Source organism: Euleptes europaea, chromosome 9 (genome assembly GCF_029931775.1).
Source record: "Euleptes europaea isolate rEulEur1 chromosome 9, rEulEur1.hap1, whole genome shotgun sequence".
Classification (NCBI taxonomy): Eukaryota; Metazoa; Chordata; class Lepidosauria; order Squamata; family Sphaerodactylidae; genus Euleptes; species Euleptes europaea.
The window spans coordinates 24400143-24424795 of NC_079320.1; the positions used below are offsets into that span (position 1 = coordinate 24400143).

The following is a 24653-nucleotide window of genomic DNA, read 5'->3' on the forward strand; positions in this document are numbered from 1 at the left end:
GTTCCTGATCCACATAGCAAAGGGGACCCCCTCCATGCTTTTTCATCAGCAGGATACCTGGCTGGATCCAACCTTATAATATGTCATTGTATTTCTATCTTATCAGTGATCAATTAAATTTAGACTGCTCACAGTTTTAAAAAAATACAATTGGCTGTCCTAAAATTTAATTTATTCCTTTTATGGGCTAGTTTAAAGCATAATACATGCTATGTCCATTCTCAGCATTCTAAGTGGGTACAAGTCAAAGGCTAAGTTTGTTCCAAGTTATGTCCTGGTATCTTCTACAGACTGCAATAACGTAAATACCAGTTGTTGTCATGGAAGTGTGGAAGTCCCCTGGTTCAATTCCTGGAGTCGCTGGTTAAATGCTCTAAAGTAGTGGGAACTGTGAAAAGTCTTTCTTTGTTCATCAGAGTAGACAATAATGAGCTAGATGGACCCACTTTCTCAGTATAAGGCAGCTATTAATTGTAGACATAGATGGGTTGGCTCCAGACAGCTTTTTTGTGCAATCTGTCAATTGTCTTCCTTATTTCAGCCTCCAGCGTACATGACTTTTGTCCATACAGATCTTGGGGTCTCCAGCGTATTCTTTTTGGTAGTCAAAGGGGGGGGGCTCCTCCTCCTCCCTTTTTCACCTGTGAAAAAGCTGGTTGGGTCCATCCTGTACACCTTCATCTGCCTCATGAACCGTGGAGCAGAACTGAGTATATGATGAATTATTTAGTGTTTGCTGCTTTCTACTGTAATGTATAATGCAGTTTTTGTTCTAGTAAGGTTGAGTCTGCTATCACCTAATATGCCTTGTGTGGAAATTGGGCAACTGATAGTGCAGACCTAAGCAGAGTTACACCCATCTAAGACCACTGACTTCAATGAACTGAGAAGCATTAACTGCCTCCAATATGCAGTTTACTGGGAACGCTTTCCTGGGAGTAAGCACCATTGACCAGACCTGAATGGATCTGCTTGGGATGGCACTGATAAATGCTCAAGCACTGTTTGAGGATGTGGTGCACAGTTTGTTTGGGTGTGTACGAAGTAAACTTGAATTTCCCCCTCCCCCATTTTCTCTTTCAGATACAATAGAAGGGCAGCCTTGTGGATGGCCCCAGAATAGACCAGATGGAACAGGATAGAACCAGCCATGTTGAAGAGAGTAGTTTGAGCCCATTTCTAATACCGCATCCTTCTCCTGTTTGTCAGGCAGAACCTTTGTCAGTGAAGCTGCAGAATGGAAACCCGTCAGCAGAGAAGACCCACGACGAAGTCAATGGCAACCACACGTGGCTGCATTTCAAGGCCAACTTTGCAACGAAGCACGCCGCAAAAGGAAGTGCAAATAATCGAATAAGCCCTGACCTTCTACAGGAAAAGAGAGATTGTACCAGATATATGCAAAATGGTGGGATCAAACGCACTTCTAGCGAGCCTTCTCTGTATGCGCTTCACCAGAACAAGAAACTAAAACAAGATGAAGAAGCAAAAGAAGAAAAACAGGCCTCGTTAGACAACAGTGATCAACCAGATGTTTCTAATTCATGCAGCGAGAATGACTTTGCGGGTTTTGCAGAAGAAAAAAATGCAGCTTCAGTTCTTATACAGTCTTTAAGATACAACTCTGGTGCTTCAGAAACTCCTCATGTCCCCCAGGTTCAGAATGACCTGGAGAGTGAAAATATTAATTGCCACAACGGGGACACTGTCTTGTTATATAAGAACAAGGCAATGCCAATGCCTAATGGTGCTATAGTTTCTGCCTCTTCTGTGGAAAACATGCGTGGAGAACTTCTGGAGAAAACACTGTCTCAGTATAATCCAGACCACGTTTCCATTGCAATGCAGAATGCGACGTCTCTCAGAAATGCCATAAACACTCGGGCTGCTAATGAGTTGGCCTGTGGGGTACCACATTCATCCCATACCTCAGGGCAGATCAGCTCCCCACAGACCTCAAACTCTGAGCTGCCTCAGGTGCTAACCTCTGTGGCTACTGAGGTCCACTGTACAGAAAACTCCAATAAAACACCGATATTGCCAGCGTGCTACACGTTTCAGAACCCAGAACTACAGTTACCACAACAAAATTCTGCAGATGCACACCAGCCCCCTGGTGAGGATACTGGTGTCCCAGAAAGCACAGAACAAGGACCCAGTCAAAATTTCTCATTACCCGATCAAGATTTCTCACTGAATCCCAGCAACGATCTGGAAGCTCCAAACCAGAGCTCAGAGAGATTCCCTGAGCCAGCCGAAGAAAATGGTGCTTTGTTCCAGCAACACTCCATGTTCAAGAAAGATTCTTTCAGTCCACCTCCCATGGCAACTTCATCCCCAGTTTCAGAAATAAGCAATATTCTGTCCATTGGGGTAACAGATGGGCATAATTCTTACAATGCCAGAAGTGAAGAAATTCATTTGAGAGAAGAAAAGAATGTAGAGCAGCAACAACAAGAAAAGCTTGCAACCCAAATTCCTGGCCTTCTCCAGCAAGCACTTAGTTCTCAACAGGGTCATCAAAAAGAGGTTCAGATTTCACAACAGATGGGCAGTGAGATGGACCTGGTGAGCACAGGGATGCCATCAGGCATCACAGGGCAACCGTATCCGGAAGAAATGAAGCCAGACATGGAGCCTCAAGTTCAAGACTCAGGGATACTAGGAAGTAGGAAAGAGATGCAGCAACATTATCAGCACATTTTGGGCCAGATTAATCAGAAGACCCTTGCTGACAATGAAAAAGGTCTGGTCAAAGATCACCAGATGCAGCCGCCACAGCCTCGTTCGCAACCTCCTTGGGCAGGAATGGCTCCTTCTCAGTTTCACTCCACCGAGTCACCCCACAAACCAAACGAGGTGCTTTTGAGGACCATGCTTCAATTCCAGTCAAATCTGAGTGAACAGACACATCCAAAACAGTATTCTGGGAGCCCTGATATCTCCAAAGGGCTTTCGGGGCAGCCATCCCAGCAGAACATCATGCAGTATGAACAGGTGCCCGCACTGTACAAGAGTGAGGCAACGCAACGGTCACCTCATCTTACGGCTGACCAGCAAGTGCCATTCCAAAAGCACTCCCCACAGCCTCCCCAAATGGACCCTCTGATAAAACCCCACGAACACCAACAAAACACGAAGCACTTTCACCTTCAGAGCCCAGCCGAACACTGCACTCACCAGTCTTTGGAGGCACAGTTCAAGCCGCAGCACTTACGTTCTTCGCCAATGGAGAACGAACAATTCCTGCAGTCACATATTTTACAACAAATGCTCCAGACACAGCCAACGCAATTGCCACAGAGCACGCAACTAACCTTGAACCCCCAGCAGCAAACAGGACTAATGAAGACCAGAGAAGCCCCCCAGACCTTTCCCCATTCCAACACCAATCAAGAGCAGCCACAGGGAGGGACCTCACTGAGTCACCTTAAGTTAGAAGACTGCTTTGAATCAGCAAACAATTATTTTAAATCGGCAGAGTTCCCAGGGCAAAACCCCCAATCCAGACCAGACCGAGTATCAAGTATGAACAACGAAGATTCCCTGTATAATCATGCTTTTAAAGCAAATACCGTTATGAAGCATTCCTACCCAAACAACATGCACTTAGCATCTGAGAAAAAAGAGCCTGCCATGAACTCTGAACTCTTTACAGAAAACTTAACACATGACTTGCAGCATATGCAATATTATCCGAATAGCATGACCCCCAAACAAGATGCGCTACAGTGCTTTCAAGAGCAAAAACCACAGTCACCACAAACTTCAGCTGTACAGGTACCCTTCCAGCAGACCCAGGGATATCCTAGCTTGAATGCCAACATGTGTAGCCAGCAGCAAAGGTACTCACCATATAGTCAGCAAGCGCCATCCCATGCACTAGACCCGAGAGGGTGCCATCTTCCATCTCAACCCCACAGAGATTTTCAAAAGCACGCTGCACTTAGATGGCACATCTTAAACAAACAAGAACAACAAGTCAATCAAAAAAACGAGATGTGTGCCGGTATGGGGAACAAATCTATCAAAGCGGAAGCTGGCTCCAAGTCTAACGTCTGCCTGCGTCCATCAGCTGCAGAAAACAAAACATGGAAGAAAACAATTAAACAAGAGGTTCAGCACTTTGGTTGTGAGAACATGCAACAAAAAAGTATAATTGAAACAATGGAGCAGCAGCTGAAGCAGATTCAGGTCAAAACGCTCTTTGATCACAAGTCGCTTACTATCAAATCCCCTAAGCATGTGAAGGTTGAAACTGCAGGTCCCATCACTATTCTGTCAAGGAATTCCACCGCTGCAGATTTCAACAGCCACACAGCCTCTTTTGATCAACAGGCAATTCAATCTAATGAAAGAACACCCACCAAAAGAACCGCTGGGACAGCCCTCAATCATTTTTTAGAGTCTCCTTCCAAGTTTTTTGATACCCCTGTGAAAAACTTACTGGATACACCTGTCAAAACCCAGTACGATTTCCCATCATGTAGCTGTGTTGGTGAGTAAGTTCTTTGTTCAGGATGAATTCATTCAGTTCTGTTATTATAACTTACAAGTGATAATCAATTCTCCCTCCCGTCCTACCATTTCCTAACTTTCCAGATGTGTTTAAATATGGAACTTCCATTTCTTTGAGCCTGTGTTCAAACTGTACTTTCTGGAGAAGAAATCTCAATCTGGTAGGAATCTCAAGTTCTCACATTTCCTCCCACCTATAGCCCATTTACTATTTAGAGAAAATCATGACAGAAAACTGCTGTGCCACATCAGTTTACACATGGAATCTTCCTGACCTCCTGATCCATCCTCCCCTTTTGAATGGGAATGGATTGATGGGTCAGAATTTCCCTAATCATATACTGACAGTAACATGTCTGTGGGCTTGTTTACTTTCTCAGCATGGTATAAGGGAAAATGGGCCAAGGGAAGGGTGCCTGTGCATTTATCATCTTGTGCATGTGTGATTTATCCCCAGACGTTACTGCCTGAACAAGGCCAGAAATGCAAAGCCAAAATCACATAAAAATAGAATGAGGAAATCGAATCCCAGTTTTCTAATTAAGGCACTATCCTGGTCACAGTCATGGAATTACCCAGGCCCATACCAAACATACCTTCAAAAACTGATCTGTATCTGTGGTGGAAGATCATTCAAAGCACCAAAGGGGTACATGGATAGGTGGTTCTGAACATGCCCTGCTGCAGCCCTTTCCTAAGCATTTTTTCTCCCAGCCAGGCTACTTGGAATATCAAAACCAGGCTGGGTGGGGAGGACTTCAGAAGTGGACTGTAGGGGTAAGACTTGCAACCGTGGGGCACTTGAACTGTGCCACCATCCCATATCTTCTAAAGCAATTTAGGTGGGGGCAGACTGACACAAGAGTCCTGGTTAGTTGTCATTACACACATCTAAATCTTGTGTGCAAATGCATGCTAGCAATCAAACGATTCACCAGTCTCAGATGTTTCTGCACTGCCTTTCTGAAGCAGCTCACCATGAGGGATTTGTATTTTAAACAAATGATTTAAATGTATTCTTCTGAACTTGGATTAGCCTTTCAAAATGGGGTTAAAAAGCAATCTTATCATGCATGCTTACAACATACACAGTCACCTCAGGCTAGTGTAGATTGGTAGCAAGGCCATAGCTAAAGGTCTAAATCTAGTGGGCTAGAGATCTAAGTCTACTCCATTTTGCTTATTTGTATCTGCAGCAGATTTAAGAAAGGGTTCTTTTTCCTTTCAAAAAGACACCTGCACCAAAACAAGTAACAAGAAGAGTTGTGGATACTTGGAAGTCAAGAGGACACCTTGTCCTAACAGTCATTAGCTGAACAAAGTGACAAGTTGCCTTTACTCCTAACAAAGAGGCATTATCAGAGAGTTAATGATGTCATTGCCCTGACTTGGATAGCCTGGGCTAGCCCAGTCTCACTAGAGCTTGGAAGCTAAGCAGGGAGAGCCCTCATTAGTACTTGGATGGGAGATTACCAAGGACCTCCAGGGTGGCTATGCAGAGGCAAGCAATGGCAAACCACCTCTATTAGTCTCTCGCCTTGAAAACCTTACCGGGTCACCATAAGTCAACTGCAACGTGACAGCACTTTACACACATGCGCACATACATAAATGGGGAGGGGCTGTGGCTCTGGTAGAGCTTCTGCTTGGCATGCAGAAGGTCCCAGGTTCAATCCCCCGCATCTCCAGTTAAAGGGACTCGGCAAGTAGGTGATGCGAAAGATCTCTACCTGAGACCCTGGAGAGCCACTGCCGGTCTGAGTAGACAATACTGACTTTGATGGACCAAGGGTCTGATTCAGTATAAGGCAGCTTCATGTGTTCATGTGTTCAGTGACCTTCCAGACACCAAGCAAAGGGTCTTCCAGGATGATTTTTTTCTGTATGTGATGTATATTTTGGAACATTGCAGGTCTCCTTGAGAAATTTGATCCGAAGTAGTCCGAATTAGAGGTGTAAACAAATCACAAACATTGCCATGTAACTTTTAAAGAAATCACTGATGTCTGAATATTAACGTTCTGTTTGTTTCATTATTATTTTTTTAAACAGAGCAGATTATTGAAAAAGATGAAGGTCCTTTCTATACCCATCTAGGAGCCGGTCCTAATGTGGCTGCTATCAGAGAAATGATGGAAGAACGGTAATGAGCACTAAGGCATACAGCAAATGGAAGTTTATCCAGTTGCGCATGTTGGATGTTTTCCCCCAGCCTTTGCCCATAAAGAACACCGAATAGAAAACCCAACTAATTACTGGTAGGCTGATTATTCCATCCCTGCCAACACTGGGCACTGTGCAATTCACCAGAGAGTCACAATATTTGACAGGTTTGCTGTCATAAACTGCCCATTCTGAGACAGATGCCAGAAAATCCAAACAGGAACAAGCATTCACCAGCCTGCCAAGCAGGAGGGCTGGCAGTGACTGTAAAAGCAGGCAGCAACCCAGCATTCCCCAATGGGGTCCTGCATGCCAAAGTACATAAGGGAGACAGGAAAAGGCAGGAAAAAATAGGATTCACCTTGTTTATATTACAACCCTATTGAAGTCTGTTTTATTTCTCATGGAAATAAGTGACCAGCTTCGGCTTTGAAATGTAGTAAGTCGTTTTGGTTTGTTTGCTTGTTTTTAATGGAAGATTAGCCAGATGTGCTAAGGTGGGGTTTTATTTAGTTTTAAGTTGTATACCTTCTCCACAGTGGCAGGCAAACAAATGTTGCATGCAGATATGATTTCATTATATAGGATGTGCACAGTCTGTTAGACTTCAGTGTATTCTGGAACTCTAGGGTCTCCTTACTGTTGACACACAAACTTTTCCGTGCTGTGCAAACCACTGCCTGTGATGGCATGTGCAAAGGACATATGTGCTATTCTGCTGTCAGACCCTCCATGTTTTCCCATTGATAATTCAGGCATATAGGAATGAAAACAATTCAAGGTGCCTTTTAGAAACAACCGGAGATGTTATAATTGGGAAACTGGGAGAGCATTGGAAAAACCTTTTATGAAAAATCAGAAAAATTCAGGGGGGAAAGTTTCCTGCCACAGAAATGAAGAACTATCAGTTTTCTGATGGGAAAGTTAGGGAAGCACCCAAAAAAGCGCCTCTCCTGTGATTTTTTGTTTGTTTGAAATAAGTAGACAGTGTTTCAGGATAAAGTTTTACTCATTCAAAATGTATAGCAGGAAAATCAGAGGACTTTTTTTTTTAGGTTTGTCAATGGAAATTTTGGGAATGGAAAGAACCCTATGAAACTTTTCTTTTTCATTTGGGAATGAGTGAAAAGCTTTTAAAGACAAGGTTTCCCTTAAGCGTGAAAAAGTCTAAGGACTTTTTTAAAAAAAGTTCTGATGGGAAACTGGGAAATTTTTAGAGCACTGTAAAAATCTCCTATGATTTTTCTTCCCCTTTAGAATGAGGAAAATATTTTAAAACAAGGTTGTACTCACTCAGAATACATTGCATTCTGGTTTTTTCCCAATGGCAAAATTGGAAAATGTCCCCTCACGTTTAAGCAAAATAGTGAGTTACCTCCCAGGGTCTTACTAGGCTTAGTTCAGCCATAACAGGAAGCCGTGGATTGCTACTGTGTGGCCAACACTTGGAGATTCTTGGCTTTGTACTCGTCCTCTTCCCATTGCAGGAAAAAAGATAAATATAGTACAAGCTTTGCTATCTGGCATTCATGGGAAATCAGGGTTGCCAGTTAATCAAATATGCTGGATACTCAAATGCACTGCTCTGACTCGCCCCTCCCCAGCGGAATCTGCATAGATCAAATCCCACCCCAATGGAAACACCATGGTGATGGCCCCTGGGCCTCCCTCCTCCCAGCCATGAAGCCCTCCTATGCAGCAGGCAAAGAAGCAGGCCAGCTGCCCAGGAGCTGTCGGGCACAGCTGGCTCCAGATAACTCAAGGCAGGCTGGGTGGGAAAGAATCCCAAGGATAGCATCATCTGGTGTCACCTGCTGTCAGAAGCCTGGGAGTGGCCGGGGCATCCAGCTGGCAGGCTGGAATGGCAGGATTGGGGCATGTTCACCCAAAGACAGAACCATGGTAGCCAAGGGGGAGGAGCTTGCCCTCTGGGCAGTGTCAGTTAACCGAGTATTTTGGAAAATCAAGCACTAGATAACAAAAGCTTTTACTATAGTTACTCCTGGGTTTGCATCATGATGTTTGGGCTTGTACCACAGCTCAGGGCATAAACAGTTGTTTGGAAACCTGTTATGCAAGGTCAGCGCAAACGGTAGTTGGGTGGTTGGCAAGCCAGGAATAACTCATTCTCTCACTGCTTATGGGGAAAAGAGGGAGTGTACAAACCCAGGAATATCCGGGGACTGTTAACGTAGTGTGGTTTGCTGTTATAGCTGAATCAAACCTAAGCAGTGCACGATTAATATCCAATCCCAGCTTGTCCCCATCGTATGGCGCTGCTTCTGTACATGGAGGTTCCATTTAGCTATCACAACGAATAGGTGTAGTGAACCTCCACAAGTATCCAGTGTTAATCCAACAGTAATAACATCTTAAAGAGGTATCAAGAAACGGTTTCGTGTTCCTTTTGCTCCCCCCGTCATCTTCTGATGACAATGATTGTCATCCCATAATTCAATTTCAGGAAGAATTGTATTTTGTTTCTTAGCAGGCTGCGAGAAAAAGCTGATATCAGCAACCCATCCCTGCGTTGTGCCCTTCTGCTTCTGCCCCTGTGCTCTGCTCCACATAGTTTCCTGCCACAGAAATGGAGAGCTTCAGTTGGACAAAAGAATATTAAATGATGTTTTTAAAAAGCAGCACTCAAATTTACAGCACATATAACATATATGTAAAAGTACTCTCTTTTTGTTTTGTGTCAGCCTATATTTTGGATATGAAACCTATGCACATGACCAAGTAGAAATGTTCTCAAGGAAAGTAGTCTGACGTTAGTCCCATTTTTTATACAACACTAAAGAGCCAGTTCCTGCAGTTTCTAATCTTTTCAGAGGGCCATTTTGCACATTCTTTTTTCTTACATGGAGGTCATTTCTGTGTATACTGTCTCTTGCAAAGTATAATGGCAAGTGCAAATAACTTGTTTAGAGGTGGAATTCACAAACAAAAGCCACAAAGTGTGCCTGTCACACTCGGATCAGAACCAACGGGTTGAAATTAAATCAAAAGAGTTTCCGTCTAGACATTAGGAAGAATTTTCTAACAGTTAGAGCGGTTCCTCAGTGGAACAGGCTTCCTCAGGAGGTGGTAAGTTCTCCTTCCCTGGAGGTTTTTAAGAAGAGATTAGATGGCCATCTGTCAGCAATGCTGTTTCTATGACCTTAAGCAGATCATGAGAGGAAGGGCATCTTGGTCATCTTCTGGGCATGGAGTAGGGGTCACTGGGGGTGTGGGGGGGAGGTAGTTGTGAATTTCGTGCATTGTGCAGGGGGTTAGACTAGATGATCCTGGTGGTCCCTTCCAACTCTATGATTCTATGATTCTTATACTCATGTTCATTTGTGCATTTTTTATATCTGTGTTAAGGTTTGGACAGAAAGGCAATGCCATAAGAATTGAGAAGATTGTGTATACAGGGAAGGAAGGAAAAAGTGCCCAAGGATGTCCTATCGCTAAATGGGTAAGAATTCTGCTAAGATAAATTTTTTTCAGAGGCAACTGTTTAAATCCTCATTAGATAGTCAATGTAGCACTGCAGCTAGAATGGGGGTAATCTACTATTCGGAAACCCCAGTTCAAATCCTTATTCATCAGATACCTGACAAAGGGAGCTTTGACTCTTGAAAACTCATGCCCCAAAAATCTTGTTGGTCTCTAAGGTGCTAATGAACTCTAATTTAGCTGCTCTGTCTAGGATTGCACTATAGGAGTTTCTATGCAGAAACCATTAAGAAACTGACTAAAACACTCAGGATCAATAAGTAAGGCCATAACCTCAGCTGTTTGACTGAACTCCCAGAAGTGCTGCCACAGACTTAGTTAGGGATGCCAACCTCCAGGTAATAGCTGGAGATCTGCTGCTATTACAATTGATCTCCAGCCGATAGAGATCAAATCACCTGGAGAAAATGGCCGCTTTGGCAATTGGACTCGATGGCATTGAAGAGCCTCCCCTCCTCAAACCCCACCCTCCTCAGGCTCCGCTCCAAAAACCTCCTGCCAGTCATGAAAAGGGACCTGGAAACCCTAGACTTAGTGCCAACAGTGGGCTATACATGCTGTTCGGCTTGACCCCCATATTCCAGAACGTGACCATATCCACTAAAAGCATATAATGAAGGTCATCAACTAATAGGAATAACACTCTTTCTTTAGAACATTCAGTATACACCTAGAAGAAAGAGTTGTACCTTGCAGAAAGGGTAGTGTGGTGTAGTAGTTGGAATGCAGTTTGAGGGAGCCAGGTTTGAATTCTCACTCTGCCATGGAAGCTTGCTGGGTGACCTCAGGTCAGTGACCGACTCAGGAGTCTAACTTACCTCACGGGAAATTGTGAGGATAAAATCGTGTACAATGTAGGTAGGCCACTTTGGGTCCTCACTGAGAAGGAAGGATGAAGTGAATAAATACATCTCAAAGTTTTTGTGAATATTCAGAGTGATACCGAATCCAGGCTTTAAAAAAGATTAAATTGGTCCGTGTTCAAAAAAAGTAATAATTACGATTGAGTTACCAAGTCAAATTCCAGTCTGTACAGCTTCCATCCTCAAGAGCTATATTCTTTAAGCACATTGACTTCAGTGGAGTTAGTAGGGTATAAACTCTGCTTAGGCATGAAAGGCTAGATTAGTTATATGCCACCCAATTTGGCTTCTTTTGACTTGCTTGTCAAAATTATTTTCCAGGTTTGAAAATATAATTACCTGCTGGTTTGTATTTGTAAAGAGAGACTCTGTTTTTATTAGATTACTGGTATGTGGAGGGGAAATAATTTAGATATTCACAAGAAAGTATGATATGTTCTTTTCTTAAAACTACTTTCTTTTAGAAGAGAGTTAAAATCCAAGACAACACAGAGCTACCAACTGCTGCTGCAGGCCCTGCTAGCAAAAAGGAAGCAAAACGTTTCCTTAAACAGTTCCCAGACCTGTCAGTCACAGCCATGAGTTCCCCTAATTGGATAGATCAAAAGGGAAGTGGAACAAGACTTTTGTTTTATTTTACTGCATAATGAAACAGAAAATAATTTTCACATTTTGCCTTAGATCTCTGGATGTAGTAGGCCAGCAGAATTGCTCTTTAAAAAACTAAAGCTGGGAATACTGGCCAGCTGATGGGTCAAATAGGTATCTGGTGGCATGCCCACATTCCAGTAAAACCTAAACATCCAGGAAACATGGCAACACTAGCTCAAAGCCGCCTACAAGAGCAGTAAAAAGACATGAAACACCAGTATTGAAATATGTAACACCAGTATTGAAATACCAAAACTCAGTCAAGCAGTAGGATCATAAGTCTCCCACTTCAGCAAGAGATCTCCTGGCCTCCCTCTTTGTTGGAAAAGACAAAGGAAAGCAAGGTGCAAGGCTGAGAGTTTATTTAGCTCTTCTAGATCCCTACGCGTTTCACCTTTTGCTTCATCAGGGGATCTTCTATAGAAATTTCTCAGCTCCCACCCTGAACAATTCAATTGTTAGCCTGGAGAGGAGACTACTGAGAGGTATATGATAACCATCTTCAAGAATTTGAAGGGCTGTCATATAGAGGATGGTGCTGAGTTGTTTTCTGTTGCCCCAGAAGGACAGAGCAGAAACAATGGGTTGAAATTAAATCAAAAGAGATTCCAGCTAAACATCTGGAAGAACTTTCTAACAGTTAGAGTGGCTCCTCAGTGGAACGGGCTTCCTCGGGAGGTGGTGGACTCTCCTTCCTTGGAGGTTTTTATGCAGAGGCTAGATGGCCATCTGTCTGCAATGCTGATTCTGTGAACTTAGGCAATTCATGAGAGGGAGGGCAGAAAGGGTTGCATCAGTGTTTGGCTCTTGTGGCCCTTTCTTGCATGCCCAGGGTACAGCTGATCCCACTTTGGGGTCAGGAAGCAATTTTCCTCCAGGCCAGATTGACCAGGGATCCTGGAAGGGTTTTTGGGAGGCATCTTCTGGGTGTGGAATAGGGGTCACTGAGGATGTGTGTGGGAGAGGTAGTTGGGAATTTCCTGCATTATGCAGGGGGTTAGACTAGATGACCCTGGTGATCCCTTCCAACTCTATGATTCTATGACTTCTGGGCATTTGCAGGAAGTGATGGTGAGCCACCAGCATAATGTCATTTCCCTCACCCCTACCTCCTCCTTCTCCCAGGCTGTTAAATTTATTCTGATCCAGTGGTTGAAGAAGAGGTCTGTGATACAATCAGGGCGCAAGTGAAAGTTTAGAGAAAGTCAAGATTCTATCTTTTGTATTTTGCTCCCACCCACCCCAAATCACATTTTAAATCTTTTTCTTTCTTTTTCTTTGCTGGGGATATAGGTGATTCGTAGAAGTAGCACTGAAGAAAAACTGCTTTGTTTGGTGCGAGAACGCGCAGGCCATACCTGTGAAGCAGCAGTCATAGTTGTCCTGATCTTGGTGTGGGAAGGAATTCCTCAGAGCCTAGCAGACAAGCTGTATTCGGAACTCTCAGAGACCCTAAGGAAGTACGGCACGCTCACAAACCGCCGTTGTGCCCTAAATGAAGAGTAAGTTAAGTATACACTTTTGGTCATCACTGGTAGAAGATCTGGGTGTAAAAAAAAATTAGTTTCCATTCAGTTTTGCATTCTCCTCTTTTGGTTGTTTTGCATAATAGTCTCACTAAAGTCACTGTTTATCTGTGGTGATTGACTCGGAGGAGTTAAATCCATAAAAGGAGAAAACCAATTTCCTCTCCCCCTCCATTACTGCAACTCCCCTAATGCTGTCTGTCTAATCTGCTTCCTGCAGCAACCTCAGTACTCTTTCCACAGTGCAACGGCAGCAGGAGTGTGGTTCAGGGGTCAGGCTGCAAGTCAGCCACGAGTCTCTTAACGCTCTGCTTATTATTGATGGACATCGGGCCTATTGGTACACGAGCCACAAAAGTCACTCTCTTCTTTTGCAGACGAACTTGCGCATGCCAAGGGCTGGACCCCGAGACTTGTGGCGCATCTTTTTCCTTCGGTTGTTCATGGAGTATGTACTACAATGGATGCAAATTTGCCAGAAGCAAGATCCCAAGGAAATTTAAATTATTGGGGGATGATCCAAAAGAGGTAAGAGCTGATAAACTGCATCGCTTTCAGGTGTTGAGAGCCAGCATTGTGTAGTGGTTAAGAGCGGTGGTTTGGTGCGGTGGACTCTGATCTGGAGAACCAGGTTTGATTCTCCACTTCTCCACATGAGTGGCGGACGTTAATCTGGTGAACTGGATTTGTTTCCCCACTCCTAGACACGAAGCCAGGTGGGTGACCTTGGGCTAGTCATGCTCTCTCAGCCCCACCGACCTCATAGGGTGTCTGTTGTGGGGAGGGGAAGGTGATTGTAAGCCAGTTTGATTCTTCCTTAAGTGGTAGAGAAAGTCAGCATATAAAAACCAACTCTTCTTCTTCTAAAACATTTCAGTCCCAGTTGTGATGACATGGGGTTTTTTTTAATGACACATAGGGCTAGACTAGCTTAATATGTTCCAAGGCTCACCACGGCTGATCTCATGATCTGTTTACAAAGCCGTGATCCGTTTACAAACCCTAGACCTTATGAAGAAAGAAGAGAAGAAAAAGTCCTAGGCAACTGCACTTTCCCCTGTTCCTTTGAGTAAATACAGACAGCTCCCAAACATTAAGATTGGCAGGGCAGGAGGAAGAATTCCAGATCTAACCTTTCTAGACAGCCTGGAACCATTGCTTGTCTTTAGCTAGAAAATTAAGCATTGGCCAAATTTGTGTTTAAGTGTATGGATTCTTGGAGTGAAGCTGCATGACCAATCACATTTCCTGACACATTTATTGCACAACCCTATTGGTGGTGGCATTTTGTGTTGTTGTTGTTGTTGTTGTTTGTTTGGTTGTGGTTGTTTGACTTTAAAAATCTTCCTCATTGAAAATTCACTCAATCCTTATAAAGCTTTCCTGATTTTTCAAGGACACGAGTTGATCAAACCTTTTAAACAGTCCCTGAGTATTTCTGCATCTTATTATTTTTTTAAAAAAGATCTAGATTTGCCTGAAGCTGTATCTAATGGCTGCTGGAGAGCATTGTGATATCTTTCAAAATTAAGAGAAGGGTTCTTTCCTCAACTGTTTCAGTTGCACAGATCCTATAGTCTTCCAGTGCTTGAGACATCATTTGCATTTTGCAAGAATCCAGCAGTTCATAGTGCAAAGTTTTTAACTAGCTTTTACTTCTAACTTCATGTCCACATATGACTAAATACAAGATCAGAATTTCTGTTATGTTTCACCCTATTATATATTTGGATAAGGCTGTTACAGCATATAAATTTAGGTTCTCCTTGAAATAAAATTGTGAACATTATTAATCTTTGTGGTAAAAAGATCTGTTTTACCTGCTTTTTGCTTAAAAACAAACATGTCCGACCTTGAAATATTGCTGATCATTTTTGCATGCAGAAACATTAGTTGGAGGGAGGGTTACACATATCACACACACTTTGAGTGGTTGGCATGTTCTATAACCTTTTCCATGATGCAGGTAGAAAAGCACAACCCAGCTTTGTTTGAAAGTTTAAAAGTTGATTTAAAAGTTAGTATAATTAAAAGGTAAAGGTCCCCTGTGCAAGCACTGGGTCATTCTTGACCATGGGGTGACGTCACATCCCGACATTTTCTAGGCAGACTTTGTTTACGGGGTGGTTTGCCAGTGCCTTCCCCAGTCATCTTCCCTTTACCCCCAAGCAAGCTGGGTACTCATTTATATAATTAACTTCCATTTAAATTAGTGGGGTTTCAGTTTGTTGATAGATTTCATTCCATTCCTTTCACTGAGACATAGTCACATTTACTAGACTGTGACCACTGACATTGATCCAAGTATGTGTTCAAGAAGATCATTTCATGGAACAAACTGCTACAGGCTTCCTCCTCCTGGAGAGTATATCAGATTTTGCTCTTTTATAACAATGAAAGAGAAGATCGGTTGCATGCATGAACTGGATCCCCTAGATTATGTTACGTCCATTTGATGACTTTTTGGAATATCGCAGAATTATTATGAAGTGCATGTGTTGCATTTGAAATTTATGGTGGTATGTAAAATTGTGTCATTTAACTGTCAAATTTCAACATATGAAATTACTCCTTATGAAATAGGAAGAAAAGCTAGAGGCCAGTTTGCAAACTCTTTCAACTCTGATGGCACCTACCTACAAGAAGCTGGCACCTGATGCGTATAACAACCAGGTAAGTCTCAAACAGGTTAGTTAACAACACAAAAGTACCATCACATGCTTCTTTTTTCCAAAAAGGGTGAGTATTTGGAACAACTATTTTTGGGAATTAGAACCAGCAAAACTCGAATCACTGTTTAGGGTACAGTTGTATGACCAAAAACTTTATTTTACAACAATTAATATAGACGAACTACCGTTTCCAAGACTGCTATGCAGTTCAGAATATCCAACCATACAAAAAGTCCTTTTCATAGTGGAGAGAAGTGGGGAGAAAATACTTTTCACTATCTGGTATGAGAACCAAAGGATACATAGTGTGTTAAAGAGTAATTTTAGACCTCTACTGACATAACCTAAATGCCTTCTTCCCATACCCTGAAGGCAGAAGCTCCAAGTCATATGGGAAGAGCCAGTATGGTATACAGGTCAGTGCTGGGCTAGGATTTGGCAGATTTGAGTGCCACTGTGCCATAAAGCTTGCTGGGTGACCCTGGGAAGTCACTCTCTTTTCACCCTAACCTACCTCAGGATAATTGTGAGGATAAAAGGGGGAAGGGAGAATCACGTCCACTGTCCTGTGCAGTTTGGAAGAAGGAAGAAGAAGAAGAGTTGGTTATTATATGCTGACTTTTTCTCCCACTTAAGGAAGAATCAAACCAGCTTACAATCACCTTCCCTCCCCCTCCCCACAACAGACACCCTGTAAGGTAGGTGGGGCTGAGAGAGCTGTGACTAGCCCATGGTCACCCAGCTGGCTTCATGTGTAGGAGCGGGGAAACAAATCCAGTTCCCCAATTAGCCTCCGCCGCTCATGTGGAGGAGCAGGGAATCAAACCTGGTTCTCCAGATCAGAGTCCACCACTCCAAACCACCGCTCTTAACCACTACACCATGCTGGAAGAGTGGGACAACAAATGTCCTAACTAGATATATCAGGTCCTACAGTGTGGTTCCTTCCCTTGCCAGCAGTATTCAGTTTCTGGGAGCGTGTGTGCCATCTCACATGTATGCTATGAGTTTCAGAAACAGAAACTCCTGCGTAAGAACATGTCGGACAAAAATTAGCTCCGCTGCTCTAAATTAAGTACACTGCAGTTAGTCTTTGAGCAGTTACTTGTTTCTATGGTTGTAATACCCCTTAATTTGATTATTGAGAGAGCATCACCAAGGTGCTCATTTTCCATTACACTGACAATCACAATGGTCAAATTAATTAAATCTCTAGGATTCTTATGCTGGGCTATTTTCACCCTGAGCAACCCAATGTCTCTCTCTCTCTCTCTCTCTCTCAGTAAAGGTTCTAACATCCCCTGGGATGGCTAACAGACTGATAATTACACACACACACACACATAATACCTTTGCTGTAATCTTCATCAAAATCCTGTAATTCTGCACACATGCAAAGGGAATAGGATTGGAATTGGTCATAGAAAGGGCTGCTCAGGTTTTTAAAAAAATTCATGCAAGAACGTGTGAGCTTGATGTAGGTCACTTTGCGTGTGTGTCTTTTATAGATGCATGCCCATCTGCATTAACATAAATTCCGCTTTTCTGTTGATCATCAAGAAACATTTGCAGTCTGTCATAACATTCAAAGATATAATAGGAAATGTGATAATTTTTTAAAATTGCTGTTAATGAAATAAATTGGTGATGGGGGGTGGCTCTGAATGGCATGACAGGCAAAACTGGAACTTCCATAGCAGTAAACCACTGATTCTCATGGTTGGGGACAAAGACGGGAGAGCTTTCTTGGTCGAGGCAATTTATGAGCTTCCCAAAATACAGGGCTTGCCTATAGTAAAGGTAGAATGCTAGACTTAACGGCCCTTGGTCTGATCCAGCACGGCAGCTCTTGTAAGAAAGGGCAAGTTGAAGGAAGATGGATGGATGGATGGATGGATGGATGGATGGATGGATGGATGGATGGATAGGTAGGTAGGTAGGTAGGTAGACATAAACATACCACTAACAAGCGGTCAGGTGGTCCTTCTTTGCATACATAGCCTTTCACAGCCTAGGGTCCTCATATTTATTAAACTGCATCTCCTGGTGTACTCCCATGTGCCAGTTACATTCCTCCGACAGCTTATGATGTCTTCTCAAAGGATTGTTCCTCTGGCAACAGCTACGTTGTGGGTGTTCTCTGTGGTAGTCCTCTGGAATAGCCAACCTGAGTGACTGCGAGTGGTGCCTTCACTGGCTGCATTTAGGAAGGCATGCAAAATAGTTTTATTTCAGAGGGTATCCAGCTGCAGCAGGGAGGGATGGTAAGCAAGGGGAAGGGGTAGATGGGATTCCCCACCCCCACCCCCGCAAATTTCACGGGCCCCACTTGTTTTAAATAAACAAATAAATACACAGCTGTGGATGACTGCGATTCTGCCACCTCTCTCAAGTCTGGTGGCACGTTTCTGTCAACCTCATCAAGACAACAGAGAACCCATGATTCCTGTAGGATGACATGGAATTGAAATAGTGAAGTCCTTTTCAGTTATCCATGTTTTTTGGTTTCCAGATTGAGTATGAACACAGAGCTCCTGAGTGCCGTCTCGGTTTGAAAGAAGGCCGTCCATTCTCTGGGGTCACCGCTTGCCTGGATTTTTGTGCCCATGCTCACAGGGACTTGCATAATATGCAGAACGGTAGTACGCTGGTAAGCCATACTACCATACTCAAGCAGGAGACCTCTTCTGTTACATTTTTTAGCTTTCATGTAATCTATATTTCTACCAAACTGGTATATTTTTAGGGCTGCCAACTTCCAGGTGGTGGCTGGAGATCTCCCGCTATTACAACTGTTCTCCAGGTGATAGAAATCAGTTCCCCTGGAGAAAGTGGCCACTCTGGCAATTGGACTCTGTGGCATTGAAGTCCCTCCCTTCCCCAAACCCCGCCCTCTTCAGACTGCGCCCCCAAAATCTCCAGGTATTCCCAACCCAGAGCTGGCAACCCTATATATTATGGTGGGAGCAGGGTTGAAATGCTTGTGTGAAAGGGAATGCTCCTTTTAATTAAAAGAAGATGGAGATGCCCAAGGTTTTTTCTTAAAGTCTTTGTTGCTGGTCTTGTTCCTTCCTGCTTTTATCACACTGTGAAATAATAAAACAAGACTCAAAGGTTACATAGGCATTGGCTATCATATACCATATGCCGTGGTCCCTCTTATCTGGAGGGCTGCCTCTCCCCCTATGGTCCACCACAACAGCTATGTTCCTGTCAGCAGGGCATTCTGCAGGGGCCAGCCTGCAAATGGGCAAAGTCAACAACTGCCCGTACATATGCCTTGTCCGTTGTGGTGAGCTTCATTATTAGTTGTAATTCAGCAGTCTCTCTTTCTAATCTCCCTTTGAAATCCCTTTGTAAGAGAACCGCTACTCTTAAATCAGTAACTGAATGTCCTGGAAGATTAAAACGTCCCCCCCCACTGGTTTCTGAATGTATTCAGAAGTGTTCCTGAATCATCATTTGCAGTGTTGGTGGAGAAGGAAGCCTGCAGCCAGTCACCTTCTCAATGGCTGAAGAATCTCGAGGCTCCCACTGTTGTTCTCCATTAATGGAATTGCCAGGGTACAGAATTTATTTTGGTCATGTCACTTCTTTTAACAGATATGGAATGTAGAATTATAATGTCAAATGGTGTACAGGATAAAATAAAATATGCTGTCTTGGATGTTAAGTCTTTGAGACCAAAAACATTACTTTTAATGTAGTTTTGCAAAAAAAGAAGTCACCATTCAAGATAAGTTAGTTTGGGGTGCTTTTAAAGTGGTGGCAACGTTGTGCCCAGTCAGGACAGCAGAATTTTGTTCTCTGATATTCTAGGAGGTCATTCTACCATCTTGCTTTAACAGGTGTGTACGCTAACCAGAGAAGACAATCGTCAAACTGGCCAAACACCAGAAGATGAACAGCTTCATGTGCTGCCTTTGTACAAAATCTCCGACGTAGATGAGTTTGGAAGCACAGAAAGTCAGGAGGAGAAAAAAAAGAATGGCAGCATTCAAGTCCTTACCTCTTTCCGGCGAAAAGTCAGGATGCTGGCAGAACCTGTTAAGACATGCCGGCAAAAAAAGCTGGAAGCTAAGAAAGCAGCGACTGAGAAGCTTTCTGCAATGGAGAATGGGTCTAGCAAACACGAGAGAGAGAAATCTGCCACGGCACGTCAGAAGCAGGCCAGCTCAGAGGCTTCGGGTCATGCTAAACAGCTAGCAGGTATTTTCCAAGGATGGCTGTGTTGATCTGCAGGAGAACAGCTAGATTCGAGTCCGGTAGCTCCTTAGAGACCAGCAAGAGTTTCTAGGTGTAAACATTCGAGAGTCAAAGTTCCCTTCATCAGACAGGTATCTGGGAAGTACCGGTAGGTTTTTTCCTGCTTCCCCACACCATAGTGGTGCTTCTGTTCATGGCCCAGTTTCCATTCAACTTTCCGGCAGTCTCTCCCAAATCTACAGTGCTTTTAAAAACATCCACAGCCAAACTCGGCTGGCTGCTGTGTGGTCGGAAAAGTCTGGATTTTCCCTGTTTCACCGACACAGCCCTGACCTGGATTTCCCAGGCTAGCCTGATTTCATAAGATCTCAGAAGCTAACCAGGGTCAGCTTTGACTAGTATTTGGATGGGAGATCTCCAAAGAATACCAGGGTCGTGACAAGGCAGGCAATGGCAAACCACCTCCAAACATCTCTTGCCTTGCAAACCCTATGGGGTCACCATAAGTCAGCTGTGATTTATTGGCACATGTACAAAAAAACCCCACACAGCAACAATTTCCCCTGCCACAGTCCCTGTGGCAGCCATTCTCCCCACCACCACCACCACTCATGCCTCCAGAGGGCTTATTGAAGATTTTATTTTTGTTGCTTTAAATCTGCAATTGGCCTGGGGTCATTTTATTTTTGTTGCTTTAAATCTGCAATTGGCCTGGGGTCATAACGATATATGAGTACATCCATTACCTGTTTAAAGAAATTTAGCAAAATCCCCCTCCCCCTGATGTTTCCTAGGCAGACTTTGTTTACGGGGTGGTTTGCCAGTGCCTTCCCCAGTCATCTTCCCTTTACCCCCAGCAAGCTGGGTGCTCATTTTACCAACCCCGGAAAGATGGAAGGCTGAGTCAACCTTGAGCCGGCTACCTGAAACCAAGTTCTGTTGGGATAGAACTCAAAGTGTGAGCAGAGCTTGGACTGCAGTACTGCTGTTTACCACTCTGCTCCACGGACAGAGTGTTTTGACATGGTGCTTAAAAGAAAATAAAGTAGGTGCCAGGCAGACCTCAAGGGGGCGGGCATGCCAAGGGTGATGTATGCCACCCATGCAGGTTTCCAGTGCATTATTTGTTTCAGGGATAAATATGCCAAACTGTTTCTATGTAATTGTTTATTCAAGTACACTTTCTAGCCATGTTAAGAAATATACAGAACAAATCTACTTACAACTGTTTATTCACCACTTTCTTATTGTTGTAAGAGGAAAAAGTATTTAACGACTTGTCCTCTTTTCCCATTTACATTAGGTAGATTGCATGCATCATGTTTAGGGTGATGCTATAGAATGTCTTATTGAATACGTCAAAGAAACATCAGCATTTTATAACATTGTGCATTTTAAACATGTTTGTTTAAATGACATGGGAACAGCAGTTGTGAAATCCCTGGATAGCACTGTTCTAGCGTGGTGTAGTGGTTAAGAACGGTGGACTATAATTTGGAGAATCAGGTTTGATTCCCCACTCCTCCACATGACCGGTGGACTCTAATCTGGTGAACTGGGTTTGTTTCCCCGTTCCTGCACATGAAGTCTGCTGGGTGACCTTGGGCTAGTCACAGTTCTCTTCGAGCTCTCTCAGCCTCACCTACCTCACAAGGTGTCTGTTGTGGGGAGAGGAAGGGGACTGTAAGCCCGTTTGGTTCTCCTTAAAAGGTAAAGAAAATTGGCATATAAAAACCAACTCTTCTTCTTCTCATGACTTTGAAAGCCTTATATGGGGCTTTAAAGTATGGCACAAGTAGGAACAACTTACCACTCCCCCACAAATGCCAAGGTATGCTGGGAAGAAGGGACATTCTCTTTCTCAGGATGGCTTGGCTTGTCGCTTCAAATTTAAATTTGTTTCCCCAGAAGTGAAGTGAAAACAAAAGTACCCATGAGGATGATGCAGGAGAGATGGTATCACCATGTTCCTCAGACCTAGACTCAACTCATGTATAGCCACCTTCACAGTTCACTTGGGAAAGAACACACAGAAAGAAACCCGATCTTCCCCAGAGTTCAAGTCCTGCTTGGGCAACAATATCCCCATAGGTTTTGTTGGGACATAGCTTTGCTCTCAATGATGATGTACACATATTCCATGCAGAAGATCCCAAGCTCAGTCCCTGGCATCTTCAGAGTGGTAGGACTTCAGGTAGCAAGTCTGGGGGAAGTCCTTTCCCTGCCTGGAACCCTGGAGAGCCACTGCCAGTCTTAGATACACTAATAATATGAATCGGTCAAAGGCATCATCCTCACTAGGAAAGAGTACTCCCCCCACCGCCCACACTTCCAGCTTCCAATGGGGTGCCCAAAAGACAGGGGTGGATTGTGCCTCCCATCTGTGACCAAAACAAAACATTGGCTTTTAACGATGTTGTATTGGAGCATTTATCCCCTAATACGATTTCTTCCCCTTTCCTCTTTGTCCACAGATCTGTTACGTCTTTCAGGGCCAGCCATATCTCAGCAACAGCTCTGTCAGCTTCCGCATCACACCCTCCCTAATAAACCTCAGTTAAATCACATCAACTCGTACTCTGCTTCGGGTCCCACAAACCTCTACATGGGTCTACCTAACTCAGCAACTCCATATCCAAATTCTTCACATGCTTCAGATCCTTACGGAGGGTCCAACCCCATGAATATCTATCCAGCCTCTTCACAGCCTACAGGAGCATATTTGAATTCTTCCAGTCTGATGAATCCCTACTCTGTACACTTAGGTCAAAATAACCAGTATCCTCATTACCAATGCAATGGGAACTTGCCTATGGACAGCTGCCCCTCCTACTACAGCTCCTATTCCTCTCAGCCTCAGCATATGGACTTGTTTAGGTATCAGAGCCACGACTCTCTTTCTAAACTAAGTCTACCACCAATTCATACATTTTACCAGCATAGGTTTGGAAACGGTCAAAACTTTGGGCCCAGATACTTGAATTACGGAAACCAAAATGTCCAAGTAGATGCTTTCAACAGTTGCACCATTAGACCAAACGTTCAGCATGCAGGGTCTTTTCCTCCTTACTCCACCCATGAGGCTGATGACCCTTTTATGGACATTACCTCTAGACTGAAGTCTAATCTAAGTAATTCAGGCATGGACTACATGAATAAAAATGGAGATCATCTATATCCCCCTTCACATTTAACACATGACTATCACTCTGCTGCAGGTATGTTCAGTAGTCCTCATTCACTCCATCTCCAGAACAAGGATAATCAAGCAGCTAATGGGTTTCCAAACATGCTTCCAGGTCTTAACCATACTAGGACTGCTTCCCATGAAGGCTTAAGTAAAACTGAGGTGCTCAATTCAGAGGATCCTGGGGAGGTGTGGTCAGATAGTGAGCAGAGCTTTCTGGATCCAGATATTGGAGGCGTGGCAGTTGCCCCATCCCATGGGTCAATTCTCATAGAGTGTGCAAAACGTGAGCTTCACGCAACAACCCCGCTAAAAAATCCCAACAGGAACCATCCCACAAGGATATCACTTGTCTTCTACCAGCACAAAAGTATGAATGAGCCGAAGCATGGCCTCGCTTTGTGGGAGGCGAAAATGGCTGAGAAGGCAAGAGAAAAAGAGGAGGAATGTGAAAAATATGGTCCCGATTATGTGCCTCAGAAAGTGCATGGCAAAAAAGCCAAGCGGGAGCCACCTGAACAGCACGAGAACTTGGAACCAACTTACATGCGCTTCATCAGGTCTCTTGCAGAAAGGACTATGTCGCTCACCACAAACTCCACAGTTACCACATCTCCATATGCCTTTACGCGGGTAACAGGGCCTTACAACAGATATATATAAAACTTCAGATCTTTGTCCATTACCTCATTTGTTTAAACTATTCAGTAAGGTAATAATTATTTTAGCTTCTGGACAGGGAGAGGGAAAGAGGCCGTTTTGTTTTGGTGGTGTTGTGTGTTTTTTTTAACTCCTCAATAGGAAAACCTCAGCGCACCAGCAAAAGAGGTAATGTTACCGCCGTGCTTATTTTGTAAGTGGTCACAGATAACATCTGAAGAACTAAAACCAAAGTACCCTATGCAAAATTTAGTAAATGACATTCACCAGTTTACATTCAAATACTGGTTGAATACTAGAAAAATAATCTGTATGCATAATGTTAAATTTTTCATCTGTGATCATTGTAATGAAAACAAATTAAGAAAGAGGTGTTTTTTTGTTCTTTTTTTAAAAAAGTAAACACGCTGTAGTGTTCCAGTGACAAAACTTTCAAAATTCCATCTGGTGCTTAATCTATGATGTGCTGAAATACTGGATATATGGCTTTTTAACATGCAGGGTTTTGTTTTTTCTGTAATCTTAATATTGACTTGATTTTATTAATCAGGATAGCTACATGTATAACAGGATGAATACAAAGCAAAACACTAAATTTGTTTGGATATTCTAAAACATGGTGCTATGTACAAAAATGGTGTCTAATGCAGCAGCTGAAGAGTTAAATGATTTACTAACCAGGATTATGTTAACATTGTACGCTGCT

General features: G+C 43.4%; 1 protein-coding gene across 1 annotated transcript; it reads left to right on the plus strand.

Annotated features, from left to right (window-relative positions):
• The first annotated feature begins 1087 nt into the window (after positions 1-1087).
• Positions 1088-24034, plus strand: TET2 (tet methylcytosine dioxygenase 2). The gene is made up of 9 exons (XM_056855845.1): positions 1088-4498; positions 6571-6661; positions 10048-10141; positions 12990-13198; positions 13600-13750; positions 15806-15895; positions 18407-18544; positions 19743-20103; positions 22575-24034. Exons 1-9 carry the CDS (start codon positions 1129-1131, stop codon positions 23948-23950), a joined length of 5880 nt encoding a protein of 1959 aa, XP_056711823.1. The 5' UTR covers positions 1088-1128; the 3' UTR covers positions 23951-24034.
• The last annotated feature ends 619 nt before the right edge of the window (positions 24035-24653 follow it).

Excerpts from the sequence above, each read along its gene's own strand:
- TET2 (XM_056855845.1), top strand. The coding sequence starts at position 1,129 with ATGGAACAGGATAGAACCAGCCATGTTGAAGAGAGTAGTTTGAGCCCA. Across the intron at positions 10,142-12,989 it reads GATGTCCTATCGCTAAATGG|GTGATTCGTAGAAGTAGCAC; the intron begins GTAAGAATTCTG and ends CTGGGGATATAG. Across the intron at positions 18,545-19,742 it reads TGCAGAACGGTAGTACGCTG|GTGTGTACGCTAACCAGAGA; the intron begins GTAAGCCATACT and ends TTGCTTTAACAG.